Source organism: Pogoniulus pusillus, chromosome 28 (genome assembly GCF_015220805.1).
Source record: "Pogoniulus pusillus isolate bPogPus1 chromosome 28, bPogPus1.pri, whole genome shotgun sequence".
NCBI classification, from domain to species: Eukaryota; Metazoa; Chordata; class Aves; order Piciformes; family Lybiidae; genus Pogoniulus; species Pogoniulus pusillus.
In genome coordinates, this window is record NC_087291.1 from 18,534,729 (window position 1) to 18,547,945 (window position 13,217).

General features: G+C 61.8%; 1 protein-coding gene across 1 annotated transcript in view; it reads left to right on the forward strand.

Moving 5' to 3' along the window:
- The window catches only part of ADAM22 (ADAM metallopeptidase domain 22), a 55,095-nt gene that overhangs the window by 8,153 nt on the left and 33,725 nt on the right, over positions 1-13,217 (forward strand). The window contains 4 exon segments of the mRNA XM_064167159.1: positions 1,054-1,130; positions 8,449-8,488; positions 8,490-8,516; positions 12,726-12,808. Of these exon segments, the coding sequence (XP_064023229.1) occupies positions 1,054-1,130; positions 8,449-8,488; positions 8,490-8,516; positions 12,726-12,808 (227 nt within the window).

Sequence of the window (13,217 nt, forward strand, 5' to 3'; positions counted from 1 at the left end):
ATGCTTTCTTTGGAGCCCACAGATCTGACCAGAGCCTTTGAATTGGCGCCACAGTGCAATAAGCTGTGGTGGATGTGAAGTTCTTTACATCAGAGGGCAGAGACAGCAATGGAAGTGTCTCATGAATTGTTGATTTTGGCCCCAAAGACATCCTTCAGTTTTGTTAGGAGTTGGACAGGGCTTAGTGGCAAACTCAGTGCTTGGTGGAGGATACTTGGGAAGTGAGGAGCAGGGACTGTGATGGGCTGCAGGTACTGGCACCATGTGGGTTTGATTCTCCTCTTCCTTAGCCCAGAATGGCTCAGGCTGGAAGGCAGCTCAGAGCTCCTCTGCTCCAGCCTCCCCACCCTGCCCAGGGACACCTCTCAGCTACACTCAGCTGCTCAGGGCCTCACCCAGCCTGGCCTGCAGCACCCCCAGGCAGGAGGCAGCCACAGCCTCCCTGGGCAGCCTGGGCCAGGCTCTCACCACGCTCACACTCAACAACTTCTGCCTCAGCTCCACTCTCTCCCTGCTCTGCCTCAGCTCCAAACCATTGCCCTTGGCCTGGCTCAGAGCCCCTCAGCACAAGTACCTCTGCAGCCTTCCTGCAGGATGCCCTCAGGCACTGGCAGGCAGCTCCCTGAGAGGAGGCTGCAGCCAGCTGGGGTTGGGCTCTGCTGCCTTGTCTCAGGTGACAGAAGGACAGGGACTGCCTGAAATTGCACCGGGGGTGGGGGGGGGGTTAGGTTGAAGATGAGGAGCAATTTTTTTGCTGCAAGAGTGGTCAGGGACTGGCACATGCTGCCCAGGGAGGTGGTGGAGTCTCCATGCCTGGAGGTGCTCCATATGTGTGTGGCCATGGCACTGGGGCCATGGTTTGGTGCCCATGGGGTTGATGATCTGAGAAGGCTTTTCCAGGCCAGTGCCTCCCACGACCCAGCAGACAGACCTCTGTCTGATCCCAGGCTGCTGGGGCTGTGGCAGTGCAGGTGTTGGTGTCTTCTCTGCCTGCTTTCCCAGAGCTCTGCCAGTTGTGCCTGGATGCTAATCCCAACCTTTTCCCTCCTGCAGTCCACCCACATCGCCCGAGCCAGCTTCCAGGTGGATGCCTTTGGGTCCTCCTTCATCCTGGACGTGACACTGAACCAGTAAGTGCTGACCAGCTCTGACTGCGCTTCTCCAGCACCTGGAGCCAGTGGCCTTGCCACGGAGGTGTTGAGGGCTGGGGCAGCCCAGCCCTGGTTCTGGACTTCATCTATAGTAGCAGATTTGAAGCTGCTGTTCTGCCTCGGGCACCACCACAGCTTTGGTACTGCCATGGTTACTCCTTGGTGGCTCCTGCAGGGTGCCTGGCACTGAGTGGGATCATTCCAGCTGCCACCTTTCACCACAAAGGGCACATTCTGGTGCTCGGGCAGCTGTTAAAGATGGAGCTGCTGAGAACTGTTAGCCCCCAGCTGTGCCCTTCTGAGGCCACACCTGGAGTCTTGTGTCCAGTTCTGGGCTTGCTTCCAGAGCAGGACTGGCAAAGAGCCACACGTCACAGCAGGTCAGGGCACACCCTGGAGCTCCTCAAGCTGCAGGTGAGCAGGGGCAGTGCCAGGCTGATGGGGGCGAGGCCCAGAAGAGAAACTGGTAGTCAGAAATGAGAACTGGGGCTCAGAAGGCTCAGAGACTGGCAGGAGGTGTCCCTCCTGGCTTGGAACTGGCAGTCAGCTTGGCCACGGGGCTGCAGGGCTGCTGTGTGCCACTGCTGCTGTGAGGCTGGTGGGGAGAGGAGGGAGGGAGTGGGCTACTGGGCTGAGCTGTGCTGAGCTGTGCTGAGCTGTGCTGAGCTGTGCTGAGCTGAGCTGTGCTGTGCTGTGCTGAGCTGAGCTGTGCTGTGCTGAGCTGAGCTGTGCTGAGCTGTGCTGTGCTGAGCTGTGCTGAGCTGAGCTGTGCTGTGCTGAGCTGTGCTGAGCTGAGCTGTGCTGAGCTGAGCTGTGCTGAGCTGTGCTGTGCTGAGCTGTGCTGTGCTGAGCTGTGCTGAGCTGTGCTGAGCTGTGCTGTGCTGAGCTATGCTGAGCTGTGCTGTGCTGAGCTGTGCTGTGCTGAGCTGAGCTGTGCTGAGCTGAGCTGTGCTGTGCTGTGCTGAGCTGAGCTGTGCTGAGCTGTGCTGTGCTGTGCTGAGCTGTGCTGTGCTGAGCTGTGCTGTGCTGTGCTGAGCTGAGCTGTGCTGTGCTGGAGCTGTGCTGTGCTGAGCTGAGCTGTGCTGTGCTGTGCTGTGCTGAGCTGTGCTGTGCTGAGCTGTGCTGTGATGCTGGCAGAGCCTGAGCAGCTCCAGCTCCCCGCTCCCTGCTTCCCCTGCTCCCTGGCAGGCTGCAGCTATTTTTAAGCTCAGTGTCTCTTAAATAATGCAGAAGTTAACAACAGAGCCTTGGAGTGCTGGGGAAGGAGCCGGGGCAGGAGCCCGGGAAGGCGCTGAGCAAAGCCCAGCAGTGCCTGCCAGGCTGGGGCAGGAGGGGCTCTGGGGGCCGCAGCGGTTTGCCTGCTCCGCTCCGGACAGCTCTGGCACAATGCCCTCTTTAGAGCCAGCTGCTGGCACTGAGGTCGCTCATGGTGGGGGGGCAGCACTGCCAGCCCCTGCTGGGACACAGCCCAGCCCGAGCCAGCCTTCCCTAGCACCTCTGGGTGCCAGGAGAACCTTTCTCCTCGTTCATAGGTCCATAAGTTCATAGGATGGGCTGGGCTGGAAGGGAGCTCTGCAGCTGACCCAGCCCAAGCCCCTGCAGGTGGCTCAGAGCCTGGTCCAGCCTGCCCTTCATGTCTGCAGGGCTGGGGCTGCCACCACCTCGCTGGGTAGCCTCTTCTGCTGTCCCAGCACCCTCAGAGTAAAGAACCTTGTCTGATGCCCAAGGGATGCCCAGGCTCTGTCTCTGGCTGGCACACACCCCTGAGGACGATGGAGAGTGCTTGCTGGGAATGTGCCCACCATACCAGAGGAGAGGTCACAGGAACAGACGTCCTGGGCAGAGGAAGTGTCCTGGCACTGGGAGGATTTGTCCCCTCTGCGGTGCTGAGGATGCTGCAGGCTGGCAGTGGCTGTGGGCCCTGGCAGCAGGCAGGGGCTCTGCAGGCCTGCCCTTGTGTCTTCTAGGGCATGCACTCAAGGTGGTGCTGGGCACCGCAGCCACCCTGCCCTGCCAGCAGTGGCACCAGCAGAGCCCTGGAGCTGCAGCAGGGCTGAGGGCACTGCTGTGGCTTGGGCCCCCCTGCAGCACTGCCTCCACTCCTGCTGCCTCAGCACAGGGGGACCTGGAGCTGCTGCAGAGGGGCTCCTGTGGGGGCTGCAAAGAGGGCCCGAGGGCTGAGGCCCCTCCTCTGTGGGGGCAGGCAGGGCCTGAGCAGCCTGGAGGAGAGAAGGCTGCAGGGAGAGCTCCGAGCAGCCTGCTGGGGTTGGCTAAGGCCAAGTGTAGTGTGTAGTGCAGAAAGGGGCACGGGAGAGCTGGGGAGGGACTCCTGGCACAGGCCTGCAGGGACAGGACAAGGGCTTCAGACTTGTCAGAGTCCCTCCCCAGCTCTCCTGCAGCCCCTGGAGGTCTCCCTGGAGCTCTTCTTCAGGCTGCACAGCCCCAACTCCAGCAGCCTGTCCCCATCTCAAGGCCACTGCAGGCCATGGCCACCTCAGATGGTGCCCATGGCTGAGGGGTGCTTCCCCCATGCCCATGTGTGCTCTCTGTCCATCTGGTGCAGGCCTGAGGCCATGAAGGGTGGTGCAGGCTCCTCCAGCTTTGGCAGAGGCCCCTGTGTCCTGATGCTCATATGGTCTGCAGCTGTCCTCACCCCCTCTGCTTCCCCTCCCCCTGCCCTGACCCTCTTCTCTGCCTGCTGAAGGCTTTGGGAGCCTTGCCTGGGCCTTTGCTGCATCTTACAGTGAGGCTGGGCAGACTCTGGCACAGGCTGCCCAGGGAGGTGCTCAAGGCCAGGCTGGATGAGGCCCTGAGCAAGCTGTGCCGGTGGGAGCTGTCCCTGCCCATGGCAGGGAAGGTCCCTTCCAAGCCATGCTCTGAGCCTTCAGGCTTGTCAGGACGGGACAGGGGCACCCAGAGGACTTCTGCCTGCTCTGCAGTGCCCTGGGAGGAGGCTGCAGCCAGCTGGGGTTGGCTTCTCCCTGGGAGCAAGCGACAGGGGAAGAGGAAATGGCCTCAGGTGTCACCAGGGCAGGGTTAGGTTGGACATGAAAAGGAACTTCTCGACTGAAAGGGCTCTCAGAGCCTGGCACAGGCTGCCCAGGGAGGTGCCTGAATGCCCACTCCTGGAGGTGTTTCCCAGGGGCAGAGCTGTGGTGCTGAGGGCCATGGCTCAGCCCCAGCCCTGACAGAGGCAGAGCAGGGTTGGGCTGGGTGGCCCTAAAGGGCTTTGCCAACCCAGAGGACTCTGTGCTGCTGCCAGCTCTTCTGTGCCCCCTGGGTGCTGTGTGGCATCCTCTGGGCCACTGCTGTGGGGCAGTCACCAGGCCTGACCCAGCCAGCTCAGGGCTCTTTGCTGAGCAGCTTGAATCTGAGACAAGAGTTTGGTTGTCTTCTGGGGAGGGTCTTTTGCAGGCCTGGGGGCAGTAGCTGCTGTTGTGGCCTTCTCCAGAGCCTTGCCCACGTTGTGCTCTGGGTGTGCCCCTCAGGAGGTGCCAGGGGCAGCAGTGGCTGTGCTGCCCTGGGCTGTGCTGCAGGGCTGCAGCAGAGCTCACCCTCAGGGCCTGCTGGGCTCTGCTGCTCAGGGTTACCTCTGGAAGTGAAAAGAGAAAGGGCAGAGCTTTGCCCAGGGCAGGAACTCCTCTGGAGGCAGAGAAGAGGCTGCCCTGCTGCAGGGCCCTGGTGCTGTGTGCTGGGCAGCAGTGCTGCAGGGCAGCTGTGCTGGCAGTGCCCACAGCTGGGCTGCTCCTGGGCCTCTGCTTTGTAGCCCAGCTTGGGGCTAAGTTGTGCCAGGGCAGGGTTAGGTTGCAGATGTGGAACAGTTTGTTTGCTGCCAGGGTGGTCAGGGCCTGGCAGAGGCTGCCCAGGGAGGTGGTGGAGTCCCCATGCCTGGAGGGGTTCAAGGAATGTGTGGCTGTGGCAATGTGGCCATGGCTCGGTGACCACAGTGGGGTGGGCTGCTGGCTGGGCTGGGTGGGCTCAGAGGGCTTCTGCAGCCCAACCAGTTCCATCATTCTGTGATCCTTCAGGTTCTGGGCATGGTGTGGAGCTTCTGGCAGGCTTTGCCCCCTGGGCTCCCCGAGGGCTCCTGCCCAAGGCACTGCACTCAGCCCTGGAGCCTCTCTGCAGCTGCTGCTCCAGGTCAGCTCTGCCCTGCTGCAGAGGCTATTTTTAGGGACATAAATGATTGAAACTATGGAGCAGGCTTCTGGAAACCTGTAGGCAGGAGGGGAGTCAGGAGAACCTTCTGCACTTCTCTGCTGGGCTGCAGAATGTGGTCCTGAGCAAGCTGGAGGTGGCAGCATGGTGCCAGGCACCTGTGTGAGCGTTTGCAGCCCCACACCTGGGGTGCCTGGGGGGCACTGCAGTGCCTGGGGGCTCCTGAGGCTTCCACTGAGGCACTGCTTTGTGCCCCTGCCTCTGTTCCTCTCCTGGGGCTCAGGCAGTCGAACAGAGTGCACCATGAGCACGGCAGGAGCCTGGGGGCAGAGCCTTGCTGGCCTTTGTGAGGTGCCCCCTGGCTGAGCAGAGGGCACCCCAGAGGGACCAGCCCTGTGGCTGGGTCTGCCATGTCCTGTGGCTCGGCAGAGTGGAGCCACAGAATCACAGACCGAGTGGGCCTGGGAGTAGCCTTCAGGAGCTGGTTCCTGCCCTGCTGCAGGGGCACAGGACGTCTGCCAGCCCAGCCCCAGCCAGCCTGGCCTCCAGCACCTTCAGGCTGGCAGCCTCCACGGCTGCTCTGGGTAACCTGTCCCAGTACCTCTCCCCCAGCCATGGGCAGGAATTCTTCTCCTGGCTCATCTCAGCCCAGCTGCTGTCAGTCTGAAGCCATCCTCCCTCCTCCTGCCACTCCTTTGCCAAAAGTCCCTGCCCAGCTCTCCTGCAGCCCCTTCCAATCCTGGCAGGCTGCTCTGAGCTCTCCCTGCAGCCTTCTCTCCTCCAGGCTGCACAGCCCCAACTCTCCCAGCCTGTGCCCACAGCAGAGGCTCTCCAGCCTCTGCTCACCTTGGTGGCCTCCTCTGGCCCTGCTCCTACAGCTCCATGTCCTTGAGCTGGGGGCTCCAGAGCTGGCCCCAGCACTGCAGGGGGGTCTCAGCAGAGCAGAGGGGCAGAATCCCCTCCCTGCCCTGCTGCCCACGCTGCTGGGGCTGAGCCCAGCACGGGGCTGGACTGTGGGCTCCAGGCACACGTTGCCAGCAGCAGGGATGGTTTCCTTGTCTCCGGAATGTCATTCTGGATGTCTGCTGAGCTGCAGAGGTCCCTCCAGGACAGCAGGTTAGCTCGGGGTGCGGCTGGGCTGGAGCCGAGGCAGTTGTCTGCTGGGAACAGCTCAGCACCGCACCGAGAAGCCAAGCAGAGATGGCAGAGCTGAGAGGCTGCTGCCAGACCTGCTGGGTCAGACCCAACCTCAGCTCCCTGCAGGAGACAACCACTGCCAGCTCCATGCTCAGGTGCAGCCCAGAGCTGTGCAGTCCCCGGGGGGGTCTCAGCTGTGTTCTGGGTGTGGGAGTGGACCCTCGGTGAGCAAAATGCAGCACAAGAGGGCTGGTGGCACCCAGGGGTGATGCTGAGCTCTCTGCTCACTGTCTGTGTGCCTGCAACAGTCAGGCAGTGGCTGGAGGGCAGGGCTGGGGAGGAGCAGTTGAGTGCCCTGGGGGTACTCAGTGTGGAGGAGGCTGAGGGCAAAGCTCACTGCTCTCTGCAGCTCCCTGAGAGGAGGCTGCAGCCAGCTGAGGTTGAGCTCTGCTCCCTGGGAACAAGGGACAGGAGGAGAGGAAATGGCCTGAAATAGGCCTGAGAGTTAGGCTGGAGATGAGGAACAATTTGTGTGCTGCCAGAGTGGCCAGGCACTGGCACAGGCTGCCCAGGGAGCTGGTGCAGTCCCCATTCCTGGAGGGGTTCCAGAAAGCTGTGGCCATGGCACTTGGGGCCTTGGTTTGGTGCCCATGGTGGGGCTGGGTTGGTGTTGAGCTGCAGGGTCTTGGAGTCCTTTCCCACCTGAGCCACTCTGTGGTTCTCAAATGGTTTTCCCTTTCCTCTCCACTGTGCAAGCTGCTGCCTGACCTAAGTCTCTGCTGCTAGGCAGCCAGCAACAGAAGAAGGGGACACAGCCTCAAGCTGTGCTAGGGCAGGTCCAGGCTGGATGTTAGGAGGAAGTTCTGCACAAGAGTGGTTGGCATTGGAATGGGCTGCCCAGGGAGGTGGTGGAGTGGCTTTGCCTGGAGATGTTTAAAAGGAGACTGGATGTGGCACACTGAGCAGGAAGGCTCTTCCTTGCCTCACTCCTCTCCTGCTCCTGGGGACTCCCTTCCTGCTCAGAGGTGCCCTTTGTGTTGCTGTGGTGCTGGCACCCACCTGGAGCCAGCTCAGGTCAGCTCTGCTGCCTGCCCCACAGCTGCTGCAGGACACACAGGGGCCTCTCCTTACTGTGTCCTAGTGCAGGGCTGGAAGGATGCTGGAGGGACCAGAACATGTCTGAGAGCCTTGGGGCTGTTGTGCCTGCAGAGGAGCAGCCTGAGAGGGCTCAATGCTGAGCAGTGTCTGAGGGCTGGGGGCAAGCAGCAGGGGCCAGGCTCTGCTCAGTGCTGCCCTGTGACTGGACAAGGGGCAGGGGACACAAACTGCCACCCAGGAGGCTGCACCTCAGCATGAGGAGAGACTTCTCTGGCATGAGGGTGCTGGAGCCTGGAGCAGGCTGCCCAGAGAGGCTGTGGAGTCTCCTGCTCTGGAGGCTTTGCAGCTCCACCTGGATGTGTTCCTGTGTGCAGGAGCTGGACTCAGAGCAGAGTCACAGAGCAGTTTTGGGTGGGAAAGCTCTCAGAGACCATCAGGTCCACCCACTGACCCAGCACCACCGTGGCCATAGAGCACATCCTGCCCCGATGGGCTCCGGAGGTCCCTTCCAGCCCCTGCCTCTGCGGCTCCTCAGGAGCTGCCTTTGCCCCCCCCGGTGCAGCCCTGCTGCAGGGTGACTGCACCTGCTTGGGCACTGCAAGCTTCCTGCTTCTGCTTCCCTCCTGCTCTCAAAGCTCACCTAAGCAGCAGCAGCAGCTGGGAAGGTCTCTTCAGTTTACAGCTTTGGAGCCCTCGGTGCAGAAGCCTTCTCTGGAGCCGGCTCCGTGCGAGCTGCCGGGATGAAAGGTGCCCTGCACCGGCGCTCCGCCGGGTGGCTGCGGCAGGGGCTCTGGTGGAAGCTTTGGGCAGGGATCCCTGCGGAGCTGGAAGGCTGTGCTCGGTGCTGGCCGCGGGGGCGGGCAGGGGCAGGCTCTGGGCTCACGGCTGCTTTCTTCTCTCGCAGTGACCTGCTGTCCTCCGAGTACCTGGAGAGGCACATCGAGCCGGGGGGGCAGGACGGTGGAAGTCAAAGTAAGGATTTCCTTCTCTGCTTCGCTTTTGGTGCCGCTGCAGACTCAGCTCTCCTGCTTCGCCCCTCTCTGTCCTCTGCAGCCTGGAGATCTGCTCTGGCTGCTCCCCGACGTTCACCTCCCCCCAGCAGCGAGGCAGACACTTGGTCCCATTAAGGTGTCCAGACTCAGCAAACACCTTGAGTCACAGCCCGGGGCTGAGTCAAAGCAGAAGTCAAGATAATAGCTGAGATGAGGGAGAGCAAAAGGAGCTCCTCGGCTGTCTCCAGGTGTGCCTGCAGCCAGCCAGCTCCGCTCCACCAGCCCCAGCACTGTGCACAGCTCTGATGAGCCCAGCCTGACAGCAAGAGCAGCTGCCAGTCTCCTCCTGCCACCACTGTTGAGTGCGTGGGGAAGGTCTGGGAGGAGTGGACCTGCCAGAGCCGGGCTCACAGTGTGCCTGCTGGGCACAGCACAGCCCCAGAGTGCCGGCAGCTGGCTGCTGGGCAGGCGCAGGGCACACCTCAGGGGTGGCTGTCACTGGTGTGCTCTGGGACCTGCTTCAAGCAGAGAGCTGACACAGCTCGCAGAGGCTGGCAGCACAGGGCCACAGAGTGCTTTGGGCTGGAGGAACCCTCTGAGACCCTCCGGCCCAGCCAGCAGCCCAGCCCCACCATGGCACCAACCCATGGCCACAGTGCCACGGGCACAGCTTTGTGCAGCACCCGCAGGCGTGGGGACTGCACCACCCACCTGGGCAGCCTCTGCCAGTCCCTGCCCACTCCTGCAGCAAAGTTTTCCCTCCTGGCCACGCTGTGGTCCAGCAGTGCCCCGGAGCCTTTGCCCAGAGCTCTGCAGCAGGCCCCCTCTGCAGCCTGTGCTGCTGCCTGCGCTCCGTGGTGCTGCAGTGTTCTCCAGGTCCTTTTATAGCTCCGTTTTTGGGTTATCTTCCTCTCACTGACGCTGCCAGGCAGATGAAAGGCAAACCCCAGCTGTAGTGCTGAGACTCACATGCCTGGGTTCTCCTCCCCCAGAGGGAACAACTGAGAGCTCTTCAGTGATGTTTTCTCGTCTGAAAGGTTGCAGTTTCCCTCTTTGGACAGGGCAGAAATGAGGGATCTGCCTCTGCTCCCCCCAGAAGGACACTGAGGGGCTGTGATTTTCCCATCCAGCTCCCCCAGCCGAGGCACACTGGAGCTGCTGGAGCACAGGAGGTGCCCATAGAGCACATCCTGCATTCAGAGAGCAAACACAGACCCCTCAACAGCAGCTCCAGCTGGGGTTGGGCTCTGCTCCCTGGGAACAAGTGGCAGGAGGAGAGGAAATGGCCTCAGGTTGTGCCAGGGGATGATAAGGTTGGAGATGAGGAACAATTTCTTTGCTGCCAGAGTGGTTAGGGACTGGCAGAGGCTGCCCAAGGAGGTGGTGTAGTCCCCGTGCCTGGAGGTGCTCCAGAAAGCTGTGGCCATGGCACTGTGGTGATGGTTTGGTGGCCATGGTGGGGGGCTGGGCTGCTGGGTGGCCTCAGAGGGCTCTTCCAGCCCAAGCAGTTCTGTGCCCCTTCGCAGACTCTGCTCAGTTGTGTGAGCTCTCAGCAGGAGCTTTCAGGACCTGCTCGGCAGTGCAAACCCCTCAGGCCCCGGGCAGGGGAGGTGCCGGGGCTGGGCTGTGGCAGATGAGAGCCATCAATGTTTGATGGCGTCTGCTAAATATAACCTGAGGGAACTGATTTCCATCGGCAGCCCTAAAAGCCCCATGTGGGGGTGTCAGGATCTGTGCACAGAACGCCAGCTCACAGCTTGGCACCCTGCTGCTGCCTGCTGCGGCATCACAGTGTGCTCACGGCCGTGGGGGCATCACCGCGGAGCTGACTGCCCCTCGGCTCTGCTGAGACCACACCTGGGGTCCTGCATCCAGTGCAGTGGCTGCCCCCTCCCTGGAGGTGTTGCAGGCCAGCCTGGATGAGGCCCTGAGCAAGCTGTGCTGGTGGGAGGTGTCCCTGCCCGTGGCAGGGGTTGGCACTGGATGAGCTTTGAGGTCCCTTCCAACCCAACCCAGTTTAGGAGTCTGCTTGCAGGCAGCAGAGCAGGCAGAGGTCTCAGCCCTGCTCTCTCTGCACTTGTCTCGGGCACTTTCTCTGACACCAAGGTGAGTCAAGGCCAGAGGCCCAGGCAGATGCCAAGGCAGCTTGCAGACCAGATGGCACTGCCCTGGCATCAGCTCTCTGTCCACACCCTGCAGCTACAGCATGGAATATCTTCTCTCGTGGCTGCTGGGCAGTGCACAGCAGCCTGGCTTGGCCTTGCCCCCAGGAGGCTGGGCTGCTGGCACTGCCCAGCTGCTGAGGGCTCCTGCCAAGAGTCCCCAGGGCCAGCTGGAGCCGTGGCCTGGCTGCAGGAGCCGTGGCCTGGCTGCAGGAGCCTGGCATGGGCACAGGGCTCTGCTTTGAGAAGGCTGCCTGCAGCCTGTGAGTGGGTAGCTCCTGAAGGCCAAGAAGTGGGGATGCTTTCTCTGCATTTTGGGCTCCATCTCTCTGAGTTCAGAGCAGTCCTTGGGGGGCTACAGGAGAGCTGCAGAGGGAGCTTCTGTCGGGGGCTGTGCCAGGAGCCTGGGCCAAGGTAGGGCTGAGCTCTTCTCCCTGGGAGCTCTGTGGTAAAGGGTTGGACTTGATGATCTGTGAGGTCTTTTCCAACCCTGATGATACTGTGATACAGGAGCAGAGGGAATGGCTGAAATTGTGCCAGGGAGCTCCAGGCTGGAGAGGAGGAAAAGCTTCTTTGCTGCAGGAGTGGGCAGGGACTGGCACAGGCTGCCCAGGGATGGAGTCCCCATGCCTGCAGGTGTTCCAGAAAGCTGTGCCCGTGGTCTGGTGCCCGTGGCGGGGCTGGGCTGCTGGCTGGGTGCTCTCAGAGGGCTCCTGCAGCCCGAGCATGCCCTGGCTCCGTGCATTCCTGCCGCGCAGGCCAGCAGTGGCTCTGCTTCTCCTGCTGCTCTTTCTGCCCCAGGGCAGGGCTGCTGCAAGCAGCAGTCATCTGCAGGGGGGCCTCCGTGGCTGCCAAGGAGGTGCTTCTGAAAGGAGTGCTCCCTCGGTGGGCAGCTCCCCAGCCGGCTGCTGGCTGCCTGGCAGTGCTGCCAGCTGGCCCCTGGGAGCTGCACTCTCGGTGTCCCTCCCCTGGGAAGGGCAAAGTGTGGCTGAGGTGAAGAGCAGACTCCTGCAGGGCATGGTCAGAGGCAGTGTGGGGAGCAGGCAGAGAGGGGATCCTGCCCCTCTGCTCTGCTCAGACCTCACCTGCAGGGCTGGGGCCAGCTCTGGGACCCCAGCACAAGGAGGACATCACCTGCTGGAGTGGGGCCAGAGGAGACCACCAAGACGAGCAGAGGCTGGAGCAGTTCTGCTGTGGGGGCAGGCTGGCAGAGTTGGGGCTGCTCAGAGAAGAGAAGCTGCAGGGAGACCTTAGAGCTGCATTTCAGTACCCACAGGAGAGCTGCAGGCAGGATGGGGAGGGACTGTTCAGAGGGGCTGTGGGGGCAGGCTGAGGGCAATGGTTTGGAGCTGGAGCAGGGCAGAGTTAGGGTGGGCAGCAGGAGGGAGCTCTGCACAGCCAGGGTGGGAGGCACTGGCACAGGCTGCCCAGACCTTTCTGCTGAGGAGCAGGAAATTGCCTTCCCCTCAGAGCAGAGCTCATCTCTGTGAGCAGCCATGTGCAGAGCAGGTGCTGGGGCCCTGAAATCTGCCTGCAGATGCCAGGGGTTTGAGACTGAAATGGTCTGCACTTGGTGCAGGGTCAGAGGGATGAAAGAATCATCAGCTGGGTTGGGTTGGAGAAGCCCTCTGGGGTCACTGACAGTGAGGGTGGGAGACACTGTGACAGGGAAGCTGTGGCTGCCCCCTCCCAGGAGGAGCTGAAGGCCAGGCTGGATGAGGCCCTGAGCAAGCTGTGCTGGTGGGAAGTGTCCCTGCCCGTGGCAGGGGCTGGATGGGCTTAGAGGTCCCTTCTGACCCAGCTTGTTCCATGATGCTGTGAGCTCTCCAGCCCAGCCAGCAGCCACCGTGGCCGTCAAGCCATGGTGCCTAACTGGGTACCAAAGCCAGCTGGCATGAAGAGCTGCTGGGTGACAGGCAGCCCTTGGTGCCATCTCGGGGGCTGGCAGTGTGTGTGGAGCAGCAGTGCCTGGAGGCTGGCAGGGGGGAGGTCTCTGCATGGCTCTCAGCCTGTGTTTGCCGTTGCAGGGGGGAGAACATTGCTACTATCAAGGGCAGATCCGAGGCAACCCCAGCTCCTTCGTGGCCTTGTCCACCTGCCATGGACTACAGTAAGTCTGCTCCTTGCTCTGCCTGTCCTCCTGCAGCCTTCTCAGCACCTCAGCCTGGCTGCAGCAGAGTGAGGGCATTGATTTGCCTGCTGCTCTGGCACCGGACACCCAGCAGCCTTGGGTAAAAGGGGTCCAGGGAGCTTGGCACCAGCCTGTTCTGGGCTCTTCAGCTCTCCTTGTGTCTTTGCCTCTTTCTCTCTGCCTTTCTTTTTCTTTGTTTCCTTTTCCTCTCTTTTTTCATCCTTTCTTTATTTTTTCCTTTCTTTTCCTCCCTCCTTGTGCCCTCTCCTTGCCCAGGTGTTGTGTAAGACCATTTCTGATGGAGCAGGAGGAGCCAGGCCAGCTGGGCACAGCGCTGTGCAGGTGCCTGCCCTGGGCTGTCTCCGGGCTGCAGCTGGGATGGATTTTC